At 38.8% G+C, this 23,664-nt stretch overlaps 1 protein-coding gene across 5 annotated transcripts in view; it reads left to right on the forward strand.

The window, feature by feature from the left end:
• OXR1 (oxidation resistance 1) overlaps positions 1-23,180 on the forward strand; it is a 187,959-nt gene extending 164,779 nt beyond the window's left edge. For 2 of the 5 annotated variants that reach the window (XM_026051581.1, XM_026051583.1), the window contains 6 exons: positions 12,702-12,782; positions 15,596-15,721; positions 16,451-16,603; positions 20,204-20,299; positions 20,614-20,687; positions 21,328-23,180. In XM_026051581.1, the coding sequence (XP_025907366.1) occupies positions 12,702-12,782; positions 15,596-15,721; positions 16,451-16,603; positions 20,204-20,299; positions 20,614-20,687; positions 21,328-21,463 (666 nt within the window). In that variant the 3' untranslated portion in view covers positions 21,464-23,180. Of the gene's footprint in view, positions 1-6,161; positions 6,265-12,701; positions 12,783-15,595; positions 15,722-16,450; positions 16,604-20,203; positions 20,300-20,613; positions 20,688-21,327 lie in introns of those variants that run through there. The other 3 variants (XM_026051582.1, XM_026051585.1, XM_026051584.1) reach the window with 2 other exon arrangements.
• The last annotated feature ends 484 nt before the right edge of the window (positions 23,181-23,664 follow it).

Below are 23,664 nucleotides of genomic sequence, written 5' to 3' on the forward strand. Positions count from 1 at the left end.
TTTTTTTTTTTTTTTTCTTTGAGTTGCTTCTGAAGGTACTGAAAGGCAGTTTCCTTGCAGGTGTCAGCTTAGTAGTTCTATTATTGAACGGACTCATGCGGCAAGCCCTTATTTAGATCTCCTCTAAAAACAGAATTGTAGGATTCAAACATCAACTTAAATCTAATTGCAATCTGTTATGTAAAAATTCTCTCCAAGGTGGGTCTCAATGCAATCCAGAAAGCTGTTTAATGTGGGAGTTGGTATGATTCAAGAGGGGTAGTTACAAATGTAAAGATGTCATGTGAATATCAGAAAATGCTAGTGTAATCTTTTGTGCATGGAAATTGCTGAGTAATATGACTTCTCATTATCTAAACTGAATTCTAGCACAGATCTGAAAACTGTGAATTGCTACTTTTAAGTAAATAAAAAAGCTTGACTTTTAACTGTATCAGATTCTTCCACCTGTCATTACACATAGCTCCATTATAGCTACAATATGTGCCAGAAAGTCTCAATACACAGGTAGGGAATTGTAACTGCTGTTGTCATACCCATTATTCCCATCGGATTTCATCGCTTCTTTTCAGTATGCTCCTGTCTTATAATACAATGAGCTGCTGCTTTGTCAACTCTTGGTAGTTATTTCAAATGTATCTCTAACTTTTGTGTGGATGTTGTGCTGAAAAACAGACCACATTCTTCTGAATATAGTGTTAAAAAGCTCAGGGTGGAAAACAAAAACAAAATCTCGATGTACAAACAYATCACACAACTCTTGAATTGCCAAAAGGCAAAGCTAGCGAGTTTTCTTTTCTTAAGGTTGTTCTATTTGTGTTCTAAGTCTTAAAAATATAGAGCAGTGGGGAGACATGTAAGTGAATAACTGGGGTATGGATGTTCACCTGTAGCTTTTTATCAAGAGACCTTAAGGAAGCTCTGCATGCACGCGCACGCTCTCRCTCTTTATTTATGTATTGATTTTTCTCCCCTCTAACTTAAAGAAGAAACAATAAGTGCAAAAGAAGAGACCACAAATAAAAGAAACAAGTTGCAAGGGTTGGTTTAGAAGTTCATTGAGTGGGTCAGGGAATGGGATGGAGCCACTGTTCTGAGTCAGTTCCAAATAGTTTTTCATCCACTTTTCCTTTCTTCCAGAGCACATTTCATGTCGGGCTTTTTTCTGAAGAAAACTAATAGACTCAATCTTCAYTGATCTAATGGCAGAGCCTTTGGGACTCCTTACTTTGAGCAATACTGGTTTGCTGAAAAATACTGCRTTGTTTGAGATGTTGTAACGAGGCGGAACTCGGGAGCTTTCACTGCTGTCTTTTTCCTCACGTGTTGTTTGCTACACAGTTTTAAGTAACTCRGAAGTATTTGTGCCTAATACCCAGCAGGACACCAGTGAAGGTGACTAATACAGAGTATCAGAATAGTCGGTTACTTTGTTTAAATTAACTCTGTRTCTGGATTTTGTTGTTCCTCAGTATCATGCGAGCTTGAGATACAAGCTGTTCCACTGGCAAAGATCTGCCCCTTCAGCCCCAACAACAACAACAAAAAAAAAGGTTTTTCATTTAAAATCCAGCCTGCTACGGACTCTGGTTTCTAACAGCTGCTAGAGATGAATGAAATAGTTTATATTACTTAAACAAAACTCTGCTGGTAGTCTCTCAGTCTTTATCTCCATCCACTTTTCTCAAATCTCTATTTCAGTGCAAAGTATATATATTTTTATTATATGTTATGTATATATTATATGAATTCAGCTGTTAGTGGCTTTCTGTATGTTAGGGTCTAGGAACCCATGTGCTGATAAACAGGGGCTTGCTCCAAAACATCTTGCACTTGTGTGTGAACACGGCCAGGTTGGACAGCGAGTGGAGCGAGTGCTGTCCCTCAGCAGGACCTCAATGTGGCTGTGATCACTAAAGGTTTTAATTAAGCTTCCTCATTAAGGCTGAGCAGTGTGTACAGCAACTACAGAGTAACATTAAGATGCATGCCATTGTATGTTAGTTTAGTATGTGCTGGCACCTCCTTGGTGCCAGTTAGTACCTTAAGCTGAAAGCATTGAGTAGTCTATAACTGGGTGTTGCTAAAAGGATGGGATTGCAGTATCCAGAAGCTGGGCTGTTGTCAGGCCCCCCTGCAGGGTTGGCTTCTGTGCTCAAAGACTCTAAAGATGTGTGAGGATAAACTGTGCATAAACTCTGCAAGTGTTAAACTTGAGCTTCCAAGGCATGTGGCTGTTGCCTGTAATCTCTTTATGAAATAACTATTAATTTTATTAACTAATTCATTGAACTATTAATTATTGTTTTGGGTGCGTAATGGATTCTCTTCCAGAAAGAGATGGTGTTGTTGGTTTCTGTGGCCTGTCTATATTTATTCTTTTATGCAAACATGAAAATAATTAAAGCAGAGGGCAGCTTTTGTACCATACTTGGTCTTAGAGTAACTTCAGGAAAAACTACAGAAGGAAATATGCTGCCTCATATGCATTATTATTCAATTTTCCTGGAGACTTTTGTGGGTTTTTAATTAGGAAAATGCACTTTTTCGGTCATATGGTACTGTTGTGTTGCTCAGCAATCTCAGTTTTCAGTTATTCTCCTGTTTTTCCTAGGATGGTCTCTGATATCATAGCAGGCTTGTTGCTGTTGCTAAGTAAAGTGGCAGGTAGATAATTTTGAATTTACTGGAGGCTGAAGACATGGAAAGCAAGAATATTTGATTAAAAATCTTTTATTTTCATATGAGGTATAGTACTAAGTGCTTGGAGCATTTATAAACCTAGGGATAGTAGCTGTCTTCTGTCACTTCACTGTACAATATATTTCAAAACTACACACTCACTGCAGTGCTACCTAAAGCAGTGTGGGGTGTTTTCTTTGTTTTATCTTTTGTTTCACTTTTCCTTTGGGCATCCTTAATATTGGAAGTTTGTTACAATGTGAAATATGTCTGTTAATGTGGCTAAATATCAATCTCATCTTTTAAAACAGCTACAGGAAGGAAGCTGCTGAMAGTGAAGCTGATGTCACTGCTCATTGATCTGTTTTTGTTTGTTCCCAGGCAGACCAGCGCAGTAAGAACAAGCTTTTCGCTTGTCAGTCAAATGCAGACGAACTTGCCAGCTGCCCCGAGGCATTCCCAGTAACAGTCTGCTGCATTTGGTTTATGTGTTTYGCTCCATTTTCAGGACAGCTTCTGAAATCCCAGTATTAAATTCTGGGAACAATCATTTTATACCTTGTCTGTTCCTCTCAGGAGGTGCTCAGGGTGRCTGTCCTCAGAGCACCACATAGATTGGTTTTCATCGTCACAGAACTTGGTCACCTGCCCAGCCCTTTGCTGTGAAGCCAGCAGTAGGTTCTAAATAAACTGTGAGTAGGAGGGTGCGTTTTTGTTGTTGCTGGTTTTCCTTAGTGTGTGTTTAGCTTTCCCTTCCTTAAGAAGGAAAGATTGCGGAAATAATCTCCTTTTCTTATYGTAGTACTGATTGAAAACAAACAAACAGAAAACCCACTCATGTTAATGGGGGTGGAAGAATTCAACGTCGCAGCTTTCCTGTCTCTAGAGTATTGCAGGAGCTTCTAGCCAAAACTACAGAATAATGCCAGCTATGCAAACTGCAAGTGTTTTGCTTCACAGTGTCCTGTTTTTCCTGCAAAACCTCTGGAAGAGCCAGCCCTCCTCTTGTCCCTCTTTTCCCTAGGCTGGGATTGGGTAAACTGATGGCTGAAAATGGAATGACAGGGGTGTAAACTGGGAATTGATTTGGAGTGGAAATCAGCTCTTCATGTGTTATACTATGTGTCATCTGTTGGCTGCTACTTTCCTTTCTTCTACTTTTTTGTATATAAATATATATTATTATTTTGGACAGATTAGTTTATTGAGGGGAGAAGGGAAGCAAATCATGAATAACTACCTGAAGGATGAGTATGCAATTCTAACTTAAATGTCTCTCTCTGACCAATATTGAGCTAAGGAAGTGACAAAGTGATGCAGTGTGATTGGATACGTGTGCTTCCTTCTGTTTGGAAGGTMGTAGCTTTTGAGTGTGGCCTGGGTCTGGGCTGATACTCGCCCAACCCTTGCAGCAAGGCCACACGTGTTAACACAAGGAGATGTGAGGCTACAGCGCAGCTCAGCTGCTCAGTATGAAACCCTCCAGATGCACACAGAATAGGAGGGCAGTTTATATTATCTTTAACAAGGTATGCCTGGCCTCAAGTGTTTGTGTTCACTTTTTCCTCKGAGTGGTGGAAAAGCTGTTCCCAGCAGTCTGGGAGAAGGCAGCTTGAGGGACCCAGCGGTGGGGGAGGATGAGCAGGGCGGCCCTTGGAGCCCCCGCTGCTGCACAGGCCGGTGCCGCCCGGCGCCCCGGACCCGCTGCCCTCCCGGCTCCGCTCGCCCCCGRAGCCAGAGCCGAAACTCCTGCAGCTGCACTTACCCGACCAATTACTAGTCAGGCCGCAGCAAACAAAGCTTTTTTAAAAAAGAGAAAACTTTTGAGAAGCTCTGCCAGGAACCATTTTGATCTTCAGAGGCTAAAGCATTCAAGGAAGTTGTTTGAATTGTTTGAGATGAAAAAAATGAAGTGTTCTGTGTTCTGGAGTAAATTCTGTGATCATCCAGATTCCTTTCTTCCTCCCCCAGTTTTGGAGCAGCAATGTTGGGCAGTGTTAATGAGCATCACTGTTTTTCCTTTTTCTCTTGAAAAGAATGCTTGAATTGGGTGAGGGGGAGTTAGCTCTGTGACCAGTTTTTCGGCCTAAATGCCGCCTCTCTGCACATCGTTAGAACTAATTTTCCTTTGTGTTTTCTATTCCTTTTAGTTACAGCAATTTGTTATAACTTTGATTTTGCAAAACTGTCTTGTCTGAAACAATGATGCTTGTCTGGTGTTTTGGTCCCTTATTTCATTATTAGCATGCTCAGTCTCAGCATCTGATTTTGGGCGGGGGGGGAGGCAAAAATGGTTATATGATTTATTRTTTGAATCTTGTATCATTTGACCATGCACAAAATGTATTACAATACTATTTTTTCAAACTTGCTCAATGTTTCACTGTACTGCTGCTAAAAGCTCTCAAGAATTCTTAGGAATTCTTGCAAGTTGGAACAAATCTTTTTTTWTATTWTTTTTTTTWWAATTTTTAAATAGTTAGCAACTCCTGAGAGATTCTTTGCTGAAAAAGAATGTTTTTACCAGTCTGTTACCGATTGACTTTTAGTATTTAGTACTTTAGCAGAAGCTCTTGTCCTAGATCTCGGTGTGGGTCACTCCTGGTGCACTGCTGAACACCACATCAGTAGCAGCTCAGTGGCAGGATACGTGCATTTTCATCCAGGACTCAGAGCATTAAACACTAAAGCATCTAGTTATCTTCTAGATTTTTAATGTTTCTCCCTATTGCTTTGAGATGTGATTTCCTGTTCTGAGGATTCACAGCACTGCTGGTGAGCTTTTTCTGAGGGATGTTGTGTATGTTGAACACCTTTTCCCCCACCTTAAACAGGATTGTGTATTTCAAGTTGGAATCACAATTCCAGTATTCTGTTACTGCTGGGAATAGTACTTAACCATACACCAAATTTAGCGTATAGACAATGGCATTCACTTTATTTTGCAGCTTACAAAAATATAAACACTGTAAGCTTAAGAGTTTCTGCATGTTTTAAGTTCTAAAGAAATATTTTATGGATCACTTTAAAGATTAAAATGGTAACTCTAAGAAATAACTGACTTGATCTATGCACGCTTATCAGCGGAAGTAGGATAGGAACTGTTATTTGAGTGCAAATTTGTTGCCCATGGATAAGCCTTACTAGCGTAACGAAGATGAGCGTAGCATCGTACTTCGCAGGCCTCTATTTATTTGAATATTGCATAAGAAAACTGAAACGTGCTGTGTCTTTAAATGCTGCAGCCGTCTCGGCGAGCGAGTTGTCTGCGCCCACCCGTGAGCACGGGAAGCTCTGCGCGGGCGCCGTCATCGCGCGGGAGCGTGCGCCGCGCTGGGCACTTGTTCATTTGCCGCTCGCCRCGTCACTCACGCGCGCACCCAGCGAACGCGCCCGTCGCCCTCAGCGCCGCCGCCGTGGGCTCTGCCCGCGCCTCCCCGTCGCAGCAGGTACAGAGAATGCCTTGAATCGGCCCGGAATGCCTCTTCTCGCTCGCCTTTTGTTTTTAGAAGGGAAATGTCTCGGCTCTGGTATGGGAAGAAGGGAAGGAAGCACCAAGCAGTTAATCATAAATTCACTCTGGTAATCCTCAGTACRGTCTGCTCGTTTCTCTTGCTGCGTTCTTGTGATGCTGTGGCTTGCCAGTGTCTGGAAGCTGAAGTGCTGAATGTGTAAAAGGATGGGGAGTAAGAGATCTTCGTTACTTGCAGGTGCATAATTTAATTGCTGGTGCTTGGCTGCTAGGCGAGGGCATATACAAAGCTTATAAATCATTCCATTGGCATTAGAAAAGCAGAGCTACCCTGAGCTTTAATCTTGTTGTTTTTGTTGGGGAAATGCATCTTATTTCAACACAGCTCAATTAACAGCTGAATACTATGAATGCTGATTTGCACCCCTTTCAAATCAAGAAAGTATAAACCTCTGAACTGGTATTTGTTACATCTCTCACAAATTATTGGACCTATTTCTTCATATGGTAGAATAATATTTAAGTTGGTGGAAGTGTGTGTTGTAGTCCCACTCAGTTATATAATATTTAAAAAAACCAAACTACTGTTTTCAGTTGACTAGATTTGTAGAAATAGTTGTGGTGTTTCACATTGTTTTCCTCAGAAGAGCTTAACTTGTAGAACATAAAAGAAACAGGTCTTGGAGAAACTTAGGACTAGTAGTGTCTTTGGGATAGAGAAGATGTGGAATTGATGCCTGTGTTGTGGTTTACCAGCTCATATATATGGAGAGACAGGATATTTTTCATTTGGACTGTGTCTGCAGTCAAGCTGGAGATACCTTTGTAAAAAGGTGCTGTTGAGTGTGTTTCTCTTTGTTTCATCTTGGGCTGAAGTTATTTGCAGAAAATAAGATTGTGTTGTCGTGTGACAGTGATGTGTTCTCTGAAAGTGTGTTGGTAACTAATAAAATGCTTTCAAGACAGCAGCTTCTTGATTTTCCTCTGGAAAAGTAGAGTAGATGGAATGTAGAATAGAGATGTAATCACTGAATTACCTCAAATGTCGTTGAAGTTCCCTACCCTATGGAAGCATAAGTTTACCAAAACTGCATTTCTGAAAAATAACTATCGGTATCATTTGGCTTATTGCACAAGTAGCAACATCGCATGTTGCATGTGTTTCTTTAGGACTAGCACTTTGTTTCTATCTGGAGTCCAATCGTGCTAATAAAATCAGTAGTTACCAACTTGGTTATGGAGAGGTTGTGCTAAAAGAGTATGTGAGAAACACCTTTGCTATGAGAGAGGTAGAAAACAGTTTCACAAATATAAGCCCAAGTAAAAAGAAAAACCACAGATCTGCAGACATGGAGAGTGTTTGAAAGTGTTGCTATGTCAACAACAGCCTGTGTGTGAACAGTTTTCTTCAATGAATGGTCGTGGCGCTTATTGGTGTGTCCTGTCCCTGCACAGAAGAGGGAAGGGGCATTGGAGCCCTGTAGGCAAGATAGCGGGGAGCACGTTAGGCTGAGAGTGTGTGGGAGGTGCGGGCCACCTGGCTAAAGGTTCCTTTAGTGTCCCTCTGAAATTCGGGTGGAAACACCAAAGGAGACCRGCATAAATAGTTGCTGGATGGAACTGAATCTTCCATTAAAATGGGGATAACAAGGTGGTGAAGCAACTGTGGCCTGAGCACTGGGGTGACTAATGAAAGCTCGTTACACCTTAACTCAAAGCCAATAATGCCACTTCCTCCCTTTTTTAGCAAACCTGTGCAGTGTTTATTGCGTCTCTCTGTTGTCATGTACTGAAAATATGCCAGTGAATGACACATATGGGCAAGCATTTCTTTCTGTTGAAGCTTTTTAGACCAGAGACAGACAACACAGCAGAGCCCAGGGCAGCGGCTGCTGCTGCTTTGGAAATGCCTGTCGTGGCTGGAGTGCTTTGCACAGCAGCTATAGGGAGCTCAGCCACGAGGAACATAAACAGCAGCAACTTGTTGGCTTTGGCCCAAGGTGTTTTGTACAGGGAGTTAAAGTGATGTTGGGTTTAGTAGTTCTGAAGGTTTGAGAGACTTGCGCAGACTCCAAGGTTCTTGATTTATTAGTTAATGGTAGCTGGTAGATTASATGAGAGGCCTAAGTGTGAATGGTTCACTCTGGATACCGGTGCTGAGCATCCCATATTAAAGAAGAGCAAAGTTGCATGAATCCAGTAATGCTGTTGTAAAGGCCTTTTGAAGTCTATATAGTGTGTTTCTCACATTAAACTGTGTACAGAGTAGTAGTAATAAACTGCAGATCTGAGTTTATCCTAAAGAAATAACCAATTAAAAATGAAAGTACCACACTGCACTCTAATTCTACTGATGATTCTTAAGGTTAGAATGTTGCCCTGGTATGAGAGATTGTTGCCATACCCTGTCTCAATCGATTTGTTAAATCAATTCCCTTTTTACTCATCTTACTCCAACTATATTTCCCATTTAAATATTAGGTGTTAYAGTGAGGCCTAGTATTTTAGCATGTGAACTCTTAAAAACCCTCAAAGTACAGTAGTAGATGAACTGTGTAAGTTGGCAGAAAACAAGTGAATAGCATCTTATTTCCTGTGGTARCTCCCAATGGCCCTTGCAAGCTGAAGTTGTTCCTTAGCCCTTTTTAATGAAAAAGGCCTATTTTTTCCACAGCTGGAGTGGGATTTAGAAATTTGCCTTTAGGCAYGTGTAACACCTGCACATAATATAGCACTCCCTTGGCAATCCAAGGGAATATTGTCGTGGCACTAGTAAAATCAGAKTTGGTATCTAACCTTGACCTGTTGTCTGCTAGAAAAGCAACTTCAGGCCGGGAATTAGATGCTTTGCATTTAGGCAACTGAACCTCGTCCCTATCTTCTGTACTTCCCAGCAATGAAACTTTCTTAAATTATTTTCCTGGATAAATATACTGAGTTTAGAAAACTGAAKTATTTTTAGTAGGGCTGATGGAGAGTTTTTGTTTTGACAAAATGAGTTAGACTTAACTCTTTAAGAAAATAATTTTCATAAATCTTACACAGATGTCAAACTCTAAAAAAATTTTAGCTAAAATAGTTTTTGTTGATGTTACTCTATTTTTAAATATCTTTCTCATATTCTGAAAGAAATCATTTACTAAAGTTTCTAGTCTTGTAGTCTTTAATTTGTCTTCCCCTCCTCAAGTTTTTTATTATTACTGGTTCTTCTACAGCTTGTTTATATTTGCAGTCTACATCAAATTCTAGTTCGACACCATGGCTGTCGCCTGTGAGCACTTGGAGATAGACACTTTGTAGTCCATCGTGCAGAGCTTTGGAGACTGCAGTGCCAGTCACAGGCTGAACGTTGTCGTCTTGCAACATACTTTGCCATTCTGCCTTTGCTCTGGAAAACTTCTTGGCATTCAGAACAGCTCTGCAAAGAAGGCTGAGTGATTTGGGATTCAAATAAAGATCTATTAATTTCTCAATTTTTTTTTCCCCCCCTTAGGAGGTTCATATAGTTGTAGTGGAAGACTGAGCCTGCAATAACTTCCAACAGTAACTCACTTTAAGTTCTATTTCAAAAAGATCTTTATGAGTATGTCTGATGGCGTGAGCATATAAATAGTATGTCATAGATTCAGCAGAGCTCTTCCCTGTTTTGCTGTACTCATGCTCATGTCTGCAAAGAGGAAAACACCATACACAGGATTTGTCTTCTGTCATTAAAATCAAGCAGAGCTATCCAGTCTTAGGTTTGATTGCCATAAATGCTTACCTGATGCTGTAAACACATGTATTAATACATTACTGTATTGTGGTTACATTTGTAACAGGAAGATTGCTCCTTCAATGCTACTTCCTTTCAAGCAGTGTGTAAATGTTTTGGGAGAAAACTAAATTTGGCTAAAAGGTCAAGGTTTTTTATATCAAAATGCATAACTGCATGCAATTTATGAATGTTTTAATGTTTGGAAGCTTTTTAACTGGCTTCCAGTGGCAGTAAGCTTTTAGAAGAGGTTTGACCCTTTCTTCCCTCACGCTGGTTACTAATGAATAAGAGATGGCCTAATCTTYTTTAGTAACTTTGTAAATGGCCTGACAAATTTAAACTGGTATTTATTTATTTATTTATTCAAATAGCCTGGAATGAGAAATGCAACTTCCTGACTCCCGAGAACAAAATAGCCACTAACAAAACAGCTTGCAGTTTACCTGATCTGACAAATTTATTAAGATTCCAAGCAAAAATGTTCAACTTTCCTTCTGTTCCTCAATATTTGTCTTCATTCCATATTCAATTAACCACAAGGGAAGAGATAACTGGTGTTGAAGGGAACCACCTAATGCCATTGCACCTTCTCTGTACTTCTCTTTCAGAAGCCCTGGTCAGCCCTGATAGGGGCCCTTCCGTCCTAGCTGAAAAGGAGATTTTTCAGTTATGTGTCAACRTATAGTTGGAAAAGAAAGCTTAGTTGTGCCTGGTTTGAGAGCAGCAGCTCTTCAGCTGTGTTAGCAGCCACAGTTGTGCTAGTGTGTGTGTGCTGTTTGCTTAAGCAGGCAGAGTTATATTTAATTGGAATAAGCAGTAGTTTGAGTTTACATCTCAGCTCTTCAGCCCCTTGTGCCTCCAAATAGCAGCCCTCGCCTGCCCAGTGTATTTAGCAATTTCCCCCATCTGGTGCCCAACCTAAACTTGCTGAGTGTGAGCTTTGTCCCTCCATCTGTGTCACTGATGAGTAAGGGAAACAGTATTAGACCCAAAAGATCAGCAGCAGCTAATTTTGAATCAATAGCAACAACCCTGTGAGTCCAGTGGATCCAGTCAGCTTTTCACACACTTCCTAATTCACATGTTTGGCACATAATCAATTTGAGTTGAAGTACCCTACAAATTGTCAAAAGCTTTGCTGAAGTACAGGTGACTGTAGCATATACTCTTACCTACCCAACAATTAAAAACATGTATCTAAAAACCATTCTGCCCTTAAAACTAGTCCTATATGATGTGTACTTGTCTTGCATGGGTGCATCTCTCTATTTATTTCTTGCACATTACCAGAAATACTTAAAGTATTGCATTAAAGAATGATTAGATCAAAGTTGAGTGGGGTTAAAGCAAATTCTGGAGTGATCAGTAGAGCAGCCAGAAAGTCAATGCAAGAGAAGAAGGAAGAAAAAGTATTTGTCCCCTCACAAGGTGCGAGTGTGGATCATATCCTTATTTTGAGAACTAGCTTTGAAATCATTGATCTCTGTACTATATATTCTGGGGATGCATGGCACATGAAAAATTGTCATATTTTGATCACTGAGCAAAAAGTTGATAAAACAGCTTTAATCCTATTCTTCTCCTTGTGTCACATAATGGAGAGGAATGGGATTAAAGCTTTGGATGCAACTTCTTGACTCTGGGAATGCAAGAACCAGTACAACTTATAACAACTTTATTTCTTGGCTTTTTAAAAAGAATAGTTGGAAATGATGAGAATAAGTTGAGTGCTTGCATTTTAGATTTGTTACGGATAAAACTGGATGTCACAAGTATTCCTTTCTCCTTGTCTTGSAGCTGCAGAGCTATTGCTGCTCGAGAGGGCAGCTCTGTACTCAGAATCCACAAGGATTCAGTCAAAGCTCTTGCAGTAGGGCAGGTGGATGGGGAACTGTTGGAGTTGTGGTCCTCTGCTCTGTGGTAGCATCTCTGGGAAGTTTTTAATATGCACTTACTACACAAGATGCTCRTTTAGTATCTGACAGCTGTTTTAAGATGCTTTCAAACAAATGATGATTTTTGAATCTCTCTTAAAATCACTTTGTTTGCTGTAGTTACATCAAAGGAACTGTTGTAGACCTTTAGCCAGCCTGTTGCACACCARGGCAGTGTGTTGCAGAGCTTTCTGGCTAAAGGCTTTTTGGCTGAACACCTGCTACAAAACAGAGGTGGTGTTTGGAGTAAACACGTGGATAGATGAGTAGCTCCTAATGCTTTGGAGGTGACCAAAAAGAATAAACTGAGTGGTATGGTGGAATGTTACTGGAGAATTACTGAACTTTGCTGTGATTCCGTTGGCTCCAACATTGTCATCRCTGCTAACTAGAGGAGTCGGAACCCTCCTGAGAAGCCTGAGTTTTGCTTCTAATCTTTCTGCTAATCTTGGGAAGCAAAGCAGGTGCAAAGAATTTRCAGATTCTGAGAGGAACCTCTGGAAGGACTTTTGGGTGAAAGGTTTAGAATGAGGCATGCAACTTGTATTATTGATTCCTAATTTATCCCCAGGATATTGGTAAYTTTGACCTGCTGCTCAGTGTACGTGAGTACAGTGAAAAGCACCAGGCTATAGTGTCAATTGTGTTTTCTTTGTGACTTTGCTGTGTCTGCTCATCATAAGTCTGAAACCACCTACACATGCGTTGTCCTTGCAAAAGCAACCATCATCTAAGCACTTTGTTTTTCTTACCACTGCACATTTTTCTTTCATTGCCTTTCTCCACTTTTTTTTCTTACCTTTTTACTTTTCTTCAACTGTCAGTGGAATTATTGTCTTCCTGTCTCCATATTCAGGTAGTATCGGTGGCTGAGTATCACTGCAGGATCGATGCTCTAAATAGCGAAGAACTGCGCACACTCTGCAGACGTCTCCAGGTGCCCTCTTTGGTAGTTTAATCCCATCAACAGCAAATAAAAGCATCTTTCTTTGTAGTGTCTTGGATCAGGACAAGTCCCATTCTCGGTGGGTTTGTCTTATCTACAGCACTACAAGAATCCAGCAGAAAATTCCTTTTTTTCTGGATTTATTCTATTGTGCAGTGCTATGATAGAATACAGTAATTTATGACTAAATTATTATTTCAAACTTTTTGAAATAGGAATTTTCTGTCAGAATTCAAAGACTTGCTGTCAACTCTGTTTGACTTTGTGTTTTAACTTTTACTATAGGCTGGTGTGTTGTATTAGACAGAAACTTTCCTAAAAAGAATGCAAAACAGGTGATGAATCCAAAACTTGTTACATAGTTGTGTGGATACTTAATTCTATATAGGAATAATTCAGCAGAATCTCACAATACTTGACCATTATGAAGCTTCACAGCTGCTCTGTGGAATAGGTAAGTATTTTTCCCATTATACAAGCAGGGAACTGAAGGTAGTTTGACATGTTGCAGCTCACGTGAATGTAGTTGCTGGTGGAACTTCATGTTCCAAAAACAGAACTCTAGCTCTGACTTCGAAGGTTTAGTGAGATGGATTTAATCTGATATTTGCATTCTCTTTAGGTGTTTCTCAGTTCTTTGATGTATATTAAACTTGCAATTGGTTTGTACATCATATATAATTTACTGATTGAAAACATAGTTTAGCACTCCTAAGACGCCTTAAATTTTTGTTTCCTCATAGTATCTGGCTGATGAAGTTGTAGACATTCTCAGTTTTGTTTTGCTCTTGGCTCTTTTCTACCTACTATGTAACTGTATATAAGAATGCCTTTCTGAGCTTTTATATCTCTTTAATAATCAATAATTAACTGCTTAAATGAACCCCAAAGCAGGACTTCAGCTTCTCTAGGACAAATAGATGTTCTGCAAAATGTTTAATTGCTCTGCACACCCTGGGCTCTGCTCTGAGGCCACTTGTGCCATTTCTAGTGTGGGCGACATAGGGGCCACTAATAGTGGAAGCCTCTGGATTCTACTCGGGAGTCAGTGTGGGAATTGCCAAGGAGTCAATAGATTAAGGAGGAAATAAAGTTGTGCGTTTTTAACCTGTGTATCATTGCATGCAGATATGTTCTTCTCTCTATTCCCACAAAGCAATCCTCTAATAAAAATGCTTTTTTTCTGAGGCTCCTTAATCAGAGTGGAAAAACTTAGGGAATAAACTCTGCACTTGAGCATGGTTTAAGTTGCATCGAATTGAAGCATTAGTATATGATATCTGAGATTTATAAGAGGGAAAAGAACTGGGCTGCTAAATGGCACATTTTATAGGACTTAACGATAGTTTCTGTCTTTGCGCAGGAGACTGAATGTATAAACATGTACCCTGCACTGGTGGTCTGGAAGCTGGTGCATAGCTGCTATTCTGGAAGTTCGTTGCCTTGAATTTAAAAATTGAAGGCTCGAGATTTGCATACTTAATGCTGACTTTAAGTGTACATTTTCTTGAACAAGGAATCAACATTGTAACTAAGTCATACAATTTTGAATATCCTTTGACTTTATAATTTCTTTTTTTTTTTGTAATAGGAGTTTGTGCTGGTATAATTTCTTTCATAGCTCTTGAGGGAAAGGACTATTCTGGTTTTGTTCAGGTGCCTGTCTTTAAGTCATTTTGTTTTCAACTTAGAGTTTTGATATTTGCAAGATTTCACCATAAATCTTTAGATGGTCTAAAGACCACTCAGTGAGTTTTGACTTAGACTGATACAGTGTTCAGAATTGCTCTGTTATTTAGTTTCTATTTTCTCTTGGGTAATTGAAAGTTATGGCAAACCTTGCTCCAGTGGCTTAAGTTGCTACTTTCCTCAACTTTCTCTCCTGCCTCTCTGGGAGATTTCTAGTATCCTGACAGGAAAATTTAACCAACTTATGGAAGGAAAAGTGTCTGGATCTCAGCTGGTCTAGTTCTTAGCATATGGCATTTAAACTTGAAAGTGCCAGTGAATGTGGTGTGAGGTGAGAAGCTGCTGTGAGCTGTGGCATCTGAGGAGTCTTGTGGCTTTTTGCTGCCTCTCATAACTGCTGCTCTATAACAGCTGAGCGGGTTAGACATATGGGGCAGACATTTTTAAACTACTACAGCAATTACTTCCTTGCCAGTCCCCAAAACTCTCCATCCGTGGTGCTGATGCTCAGCATACTTTTCTTTCCTCCCTCCTCTCAATTGTCATTTTATCTTCTTTGCCCCATGAAAAGCCCAGCGGGCTGATTCCAAGATAATCAGTGTTCATAGGACTCCATTCAGATGCTTTCCTTTGAAAAGCTTGACAGCAATTTCTCTAGATGAGCGATAGACATGTGGAAAGCTTTACAAATACTCTACAAGTTCCTGATTCAAAAATGGAGAGCTTCCGTTTGGAAGTTTCTGTGTTGCCTCTTTGTCTGTAGTTTCCTTTAATTGCACTTAGCGTGACTATGATGTAAGTATCACAATGCAAGCATTTTGTACTGTGCTCTCTGGAGAGAGAAGTCCTCTCTTTCTTTCAAACCTCTGTTGGGAGTCCTTCAGCTGGGTGTAGGGGTTATCTTTTTTAGCACAGAACCACAATTTCCTTCTGAGTGTGTGTAAGTTTATTATATTGTTGAATAACAACTTATGCGAAGCAGGACAAATCTAATGGTTTTCTTAACTTTCAATGGAGCTGTGATGCTAAATTGGTAACTGCATGATTTTGAGCCTGCAAAACAAATGTTTTTGCAAATAGTTGTGAATACTTACTTTTTTGAACTTCTTTTGTAGATAACAACAAGAGAAGATACCAACTCAAAACAGGCAGCAAATATCAAAACAGACCTGGAGCCTGAAGCATTCCGGCCAAATCTTAGTGATCCGAGTGAATTACTACAACCAGAGCAAATAGAAAAGGTATCAAGTTATACATGTAATGTATACATACCTGCTTTTCTCCCTTCTATTATAACTTTAAATACACTATAGATTTTTTTTACGCCATTTTCATTCTCCCTTGACAACAGCTCAACTCTCACAGTAGTTTGTTTTAATACGGAAGGTTGGATTCAGTTTGGAGGGGTTTGTTATGTTTATCATATGTGTGTTTTATTGAAGGAATAGGACTAGAAGAGCAAACATCTTATTCTAGTACTTTTCAACTTGATTCCTGTTGACTTAGCTAGTCTAGCTCCTCAGGTCAGAGGCATAATATTGTTATGCAAGAATAAATACCTGCTCTTAGTGCCTTCATAAGGTCTTAGAGACCTTACAAACAGTTGGTAAGTCATTCTTCTGAAAGTCCACAGCAGAGGTGGAAAAAGAAGCTCGCTTGAAATATAAGAGGTAGAAAATATACATGTAAGGCTTGAGGGATGGTCTGAAGATTTAAACTGTTGTGCCAGAATCATTTGTTTTAACTTTAAGTACCTAAAATGTGTGCTAGGTACCTAAAATATGTGCTAGATCAGGTTCAAAATGACGCTTTTCCTGAGCAGTGCGTAAAGAAATGCTAAAGTGAAAGGATCTTGTCTCTTAAGGCTGTTTATAAAACTCCAGAAGATCATAAACAGCCCTCATTTCTATGTAATGCCTACATATTGAAAAAAAAAATATTTAAGAGGTTCATCTTTATCTTGTTAACAGCTCACCAAGTCTCTTCCACCACGGACCATTGGATATCCATGGACTCTTGCCTACAGTACTGCGAAGCATGGCATGAGCTTGAAGACTTTGTATCGAACAATGCTGGGCTTAGACACACCAGTATTGCTGGTTATCAAGGACAGCGATGGCCAGGTGGGAAAGTCATTTGGGACTGGGTACTCATCAAGAAAACAATCTTTTAGCTATTCTTTTATGATTCTTTAACATTTCAGTCCATCATAAGATGAAAGAAAAACTCTGTATATTGAGGTATTTTCCCTCTTAATAGTTATGTGTAGAGTTTAAAAACCTGATTCACTATCTAGGAACTCACTGACATGCTGTATTTTCAGGAAATACTTTAATCCTACAACCTCATTGTCAGACTGAGCCCATAATGTCCAGTTACTGAATTTAATATTTTTTAATGCAGTTAAAGCTTGAGAAATGTAGTAACTTGAGAAATGTAGTATCTAAAATCTCTGATACCAGAGGATCAGTCTAGGTTGGAGAGTCTTTTGCCACCTGCCGTTAGTGCTTCTTGGTCATTCAGTCACTACTGGAGCCGCTAATAGCTCTTCCACTCAAGAGCAGTGCATGTGAATTCTAGAAGATTGACCACATCTTGCAATTTAAGCAGCAAAGATCCTCTGCTGACAATTCTATAAAAGATAAGTCTTAGAGGCAGCACAAGGTTTCAGCTCTTCACTTCTCCCTGAATGTTGTGTACTGGTGCATGGAAGTGTAAGTTGCTGCTATCATCAAGAGTGGACAAAACCACTGAAAAAAAGTTACAGCTTTTGTCTGTTCTCCTTTGGCAACTACTACTTCTATTTTCAGAAGGTATGGTGTCATATCACCTGATATCATTCAGGTTGCCTGAAAACTGTAAATGAAGGGTATGTTAACTAATTTGAACCCCAACTCATGTTTTTTCCTTCTTTTCCTTGCTTCAGAGATTTTTTTTTAATAACATTAAAAGGAAAAACATTTCTAAATCTCTGTGTCAGGAGAGCATTTTCATCAGAAGTTCTTAAAGGAAACTTGATTATTTTTTAATGTTAAATTCACTCAGTGGATTTGATATCTCAGCAGACTCATCGTAATCTTCAAAAGTGCTTTAACTTTCCTTCTCTAGTTCTCTTATTAACTTCTCAATGTTGATTTGTGGATCCTCCAAGATGTATGCTTCCTTGTATCTGCTTAGGGGGCATAAAAAGAAAATCTATTGAATGATCTACCCTAAGATAAACTAATAAGTTTAAAAGGCATCCATTGCCAAGCTAAAAAAAAAAAAAAAAAAAAGTAGGTCTATCATAAGTTTTTCTGAACTGTGAGAAATCTCAATTTACAGGCTCACATTCAGAGATGTGTAAAAGTGTTCCTTGAGTCACCAAGCTACCTGAATTTGCATCTTTCACAGCATAAGACAGATTTTAACCAATTTTGATATGAGAGTGGATAAGGTCTATGTGTACTAGCAAGCAGCAGACAGTATGGAAGCAAAGGCTGACAAGTTTTACGTACTGTACTTCGCCAATTAAGAATGATATTTTTTGTAGTTGTGCTATCTAGCTGTTAAGAGATCTTTGTATTTGACAACAGAGAACTAACTTTATGGTGTCTTTGGATTCAAAACCCATGAAAATTGTCAATCCTTGGATCTACAGTCACGAAAAATGGTCTGGTGGTAGCTTGTTGTGCTGCATACAGTTTAAAACACTACTTTTTTTTTTTTTGAAAACTGTCAATTCATCTATAGTATCCTGCACACTCCTAGCAAGTTGTCCTATAAAAATGCCTTTTTATAAAAAAGGCCCAGAATACTTTACTTTTTTTCCACCAGATATAGTGAAATTGCAGCATCCTGTGAGAGTTAATGGTGTTTATTTCCCTCTAGAGTGAGTATTGGGTGACACCTGGTGTTCTTGGTCCTGATCTTGTGCTCAAAATCACTACCTGCTTTTTAAGTCATCTAGCCTAAAAGTGACCCCAAATAAACTTAGGCCTTTTTGAAGAGCGACGAAATTGTGATGGGGTAGTGCCTTGCCACTTGCTGAGCGTACCAGCTCAGTTCCTGGTGTTGCTGTTCTGCATATTCCATAGCTTCCATTTTTATGAAGGAAACCACTCGTGCAGTCTCAGTTGAGGTGCTTTTCCTTCAAACTGGAACTGACTCACTGTACCCACCTCCTCAGACACTCAATTGAGTAAGGGAGCTGTGTGTATATCTGGATAAAATACCTGTGTTTGAACAATGCTTTTCAGTTCAGTGATGCTGTCTTTTCATTAAAATTATTCTGAAATATTAGGAAAAGCCTCTTCAGCTGTTCTGTTCTAAAAGAAGTTTAGTTTGCAAGTCCTACCTCTCTTCCTCTCCAGTATAGTGTTCCTTGCATCTCCTTTTTCTGAGGTAGTCCTTATGCTGCCTTTGAAAGTATTCAGTAGTACCTGCACCTGTGAAGAGATAGTTTTCCATCCATGCACAAGAGAGTGCATACTCTTTTCACAAGAAGTTGGTTTCAAAGAACCAGTGTTTGATAGAAGTCAGAGGAAACATCTGTTGATGTGATTGTACCTGGTTAGACTTGAAGCAGTCTGTGGATTATCAGAAAGTTTAGAAGGTTATCGGAGATTTTCTTCCAGTAATAGCAAATTATGTCCTATAACTAGACAGTGGGAGGCTTGGAGGGTGGAACGATGGAGAAGGTTGTTCGTTTCATAACGAGCAGTGTGTATGGTCTCATGGTGAGCTGGTAACTTCTTGCTGTTGAAGTAGATGTATGGCTGTTAAAATCTTCAAGTTCCTGGTCTGAAACTTCAGGATTTTGGGCCAGACACATCTGGTTTTGTATTTTCCATGTTTTGCTCTGCAGTGCATATAAGTGGAAATGAGACAACTTTCTTAGGCTGTGCGACAGAAAAGTTTCTGCCTTAAACCAGTCGTAATTAAAGTCGGGACAGTAGCTTTAATGTCTTGCTCATCAGTCCCATTCTGCTTTTGTAAGACCCACTGTTTGAATAAAAATACAGCAGTCTCCAATCCTTTCCCTCCTGCCTTGTACATAACATGTAAATGAGAGTGCTCGTGGTCTGCTCTTGCAGTTACATCTGCTCTACTACTCCTGTAGGTGCAGGAAGATGTTTCCTACAACGAGCAGAAATGGCTGATTGTGGATATTACTTTAGTCATATTTTTAAAAAATTCAGTAGCCTGTCCTCAGACCTCTTTAACAGCTGGTGCAGTGTTCTTATCACTAAACATTGTAAATCCTCTAACTATCCACAAAAGGTTAGTTGAAGTCAAGTCTATTTTAAGATAGGATACCTGTACTTACTTGTTCCTTGAAGTGAAACGAATAAATTGCAAGAAAATCACAACTCAGTTACAGGTAGCAATTTGCTGAAAAAAACCCTAGTGTAAGGAACCATGCTGACTGGAATATCAATGACTCAGAAGCAGATGTATAAGAAGCAGAGACTTTTGGATCTGTAATTCTTTAAAATATGCATTGTTTTCTGAGAAATACCTGTGCTTAGGTTTCTATTCTGTTGTTTGTTTGTGTACTTTAGTGAATGATGGTCCTCATGCAGTTTATTGTTCCACAAAACATCAAACTCTCTTAAAGCAGTCAGAAGTGTGGTAATATGTAAGGCTTATAATCCTGTAGTAAGATTCCAAATGTCACATAATTTGCAGGATAAATTGTAGATTTTTTAAAAAAGTTTTATTTGCATTTTTTTTGCTGATAGGTTTTTGGTGCACTAGCATCTGAACCATTTAAAGTGAGTGATGGCTTTTATGGCACCGGAGAGACATTTCTCTTTACATTCTCTCCAGACTTTGAGGTAAGGAGTTAATGTGTGGGTTTTTTGTTTGTTTTTACCTCTATATGTAATATTTTAAGATGCATGCTATATAGAATTTTTCAGACACTAGAATTGTTCTCAAAAGTATGTGATAGTACTAATTTCTCACAGCTTAAGTACACTGGTAGGGCTTGCATAGGAAAAAACTCGAGTACAATGAGCTTTTCAAGTACTCTTCCCCTACTGTTGTAAATTCTGCTCAAATTCCATGTTAGGAAAAGTCTAACTTGCAAAATATATGTTTACTGAAACCAAAAGTTCAGATATTAACTTGTTAGTCTGTTTTTCATTAGGTTTTCAAATGGACAGGAGACAATATGTTCTTCATCAAAGGTGACATGGACTCCCTTGCTTTTGGTGGAGGCGGGTAAGTCATAATTTTTATTCTTTATTATGGAGAGTCTGTTACAAGTGACTGTATGTGTGTGTGTGTATATATGCAGTTATAGGCCAAGAAGGAAAAGGCTTAATATGAGGAGGAGTTAGTATCACGCAAGGAGGTTTTTATCTTCAACATGATGTGATATCCATTTTCAACCCTTGTGAACTCTACTTGCATGTTTGTCTTGGTACACTCAGAATGCTCATGATGCTTAAGTTTGTAAGCATGAAGTTTGTACACAAGTAGAGGCTTGAACTGAAATTGTAACATCCCAAGATGTACTAGTCAGTGTTCTCAACCCATTTTCCTCATGAGCGCACAAGCTTTTGAGATCTTCCGTGTTCATCATTAACATTCTTCTCACAGAGGAGTGTTGTTATACCTTTGTTTATGGAAATTGAAAGGACTAAAAACTTAGGTTACTTTCTTCAGAATATCTGAATAAACTATTTCTAAATGAAGAAAGAAACTCTTACAGTTTTGAATTCATCAAGAGTTACGAAGTACTTGTACTGAAAAGGAATTTTATGGTTTTTTTTTCCATCCTTCTAGAACTTTCTGAATGAAACACACATTTATTCGTGAGTTGATTTCCTCTATCTTTTGCTTGTATATTGTCTTGCAGAGGGGAGTTTGCTCTGTGGCTTGATGGCGATCTCTACCATGGAAGAAGTCATTCATGTAAAACATTTGGAAATCATACACTTTCTAAGCGAGAAGACTTCATTATTCAAGACATAGAAATCTGGGCTTTTGAATAAGTATATAACTGTTTCTGCAGGGTCTTGTCCCAAACCTGACACGAATCAGTGCAGCACATCCCGAGGAGCAATATAACATTCTGTTCTACGTTTTTTTTCTTTGCTTTCTCTTGTTTTCTGCGTGGCCATCTAATTATAATTTTGAAATAGTAGACTTGTTATTTTCTCACACCTGTAAAATATGGTCCTACTTTTCTAAGCTGTAGACACTTTTAAGAAGCATAAACCTCATGGACTAAAAGTGAGCGTAAGTTGCTTTGAACCTCACAGTCTACAAAATTTCTCACCCTCTCTACAGCTGCCTCCCAAGTTGCCCACACACCTTTCTTCAGTGCTGCCAGGGGGCTGTTTCATTCAATAAAGGCTATTATTTTTGTATTCAAATTATATCTATGAATGAAGCTGCCCTCCATGAACCTACATAAGAAGAAAGCTGTGTGTGAGTGTTACAGAGCTTGGTCTGGACCACTGATGGGTAATTTCATCCGGTGCCACAAGATAAGAAGCTTAGCATTCCTTCTTAATACATACCAGTATGCATATGGTCAAGTTAGAAGGTATATCCAAAGTCAACAGTGCCACTTGTCATGTTTATTGTTRTTTATGTTTAGAAAAAAGTCAGTTAAACAATACAGTAAGTGCTCTAACTGCATGCTGATTGTGTTAGAGTGTTTTGCACATGCTGTTAATGATCTGTAGGTTTGGGACAAATGCTGAAAATGTTGAGCTACGTGGCAAGGACTTACAAAATAGCAAGGGAGCGTAAGAATGTGACAGTTCCACAAATGTAAAAGGCTAAAGCAAGTGAAACTCGAACAATTTGTAGCTATAGTAGGGCATTAAAAGTACAAAGATGACGAAACAGATGCATCTTTCTTCAACATAAAGTGTCAGATATATACTGTTATACTGTTGTAGCTGTGTAGCACATCAATTCCAAGAATATAGCTTATTCCTGTCCAAAGAAAAAATAGTTGTGATGTTTTTGAGTGGATCTATGTTGTAAATTTACAGTTAGCACCAGCTCTGATTAAAATGAGATAATGTACTATAGGTAGACAATATTGTAATTCTGTAGACTTGTGGAATATGCAAACTTACTGTCATGTGACCTCAAGAAAATGACAGGCTAGAATACAGTTCCAGTAGCTCTTGTCCACTTTCGTAGGAAATCGATAAGCCTTTGTGGCAATAACAGCTCAACAAAACTGTTTGTTTCAAAGCTTCTATTCTATGTTCTGCAAAAACAAAAAGAAAAAAAAATTGCTGTTAAGTGTGACAGTGACTGACTTTGTGCTGAAATTTCAGCTATTTCAGATGAACATTGTATATTATCTTGTAAATTAATGTTTAAAGTAGTTTTGTTATTATAGAAAAGTGTTGATTGACGGGTTGCTAATAGCACTTTAAATTATTCTAGAAATGGAATAAAAGCCAAATGGGTTGGCTTAAGTAGATGTAGTTGTATATTTCAAAATATTTAGATCTTGGAAAAGTTTTAAAAACTTACTTGAAGGCCTACTGCTATGTTAAAGAAAAAGGGCAAATGTTTCATCATATATGCTAATGCTCAATATGAATAGAAATACAGGGCTTTGTTTCCTGTCTCTATGTATAGCTCTTTACCCTTATTAGAACTTAGTATAATGTGTAGACTAAATGTTTACAAAATAAGGAACTGTAAATAAAAATGGCTCTTCTCCCCTTTGGTCTTCCACAGCAGTATTATTGTCTTTGTGGAGTTAAGACTGATTATTACAAAAAGAAAATCCTGTAATGGATTTGGAGTACTATAAGGTCATAGTGATGTATAGCAAATAAATCTAAGTATATGTAAAAATAAACTGGAGTTGGAGTTTATTTAGAAGGACAAGTGTAGGTTTTTTGCTGTTACTAAAATAAGTTTAATGAATATTAACAGGATCTGTTTGTTCATCGTTCAGCACTGATCATCACTTTCTTGATGGGCRATAGGTGCTTAAAAAGCTGGAAATTATCATTAAGAGAAAAGGCAAGAAAGGAAAACAAAAAACAAAACAAAACAAAAAAAAACCCAGAGGACCTGGACCTGTTTAGCTGGGTTTATGTGTTGGTTTGCTTTCTACTTCTTCTAATAACATCAAAAGATAAATAGCTCATAATACATAATAAAATGCAATTGACCTTTAGAAATTCCTTGGTCTTGCTTTGTCTAACAAATT

Source organism: Nothoprocta perdicaria, unplaced genomic scaffold, assembly GCF_003342845.1.
Source record: "Nothoprocta perdicaria isolate Ctin4 unplaced genomic scaffold, notPer1 scaffold_77, whole genome shotgun sequence".
NCBI lineage: Eukaryota > Metazoa > Chordata > Aves > Tinamiformes > Tinamidae > Nothoprocta > Nothoprocta perdicaria.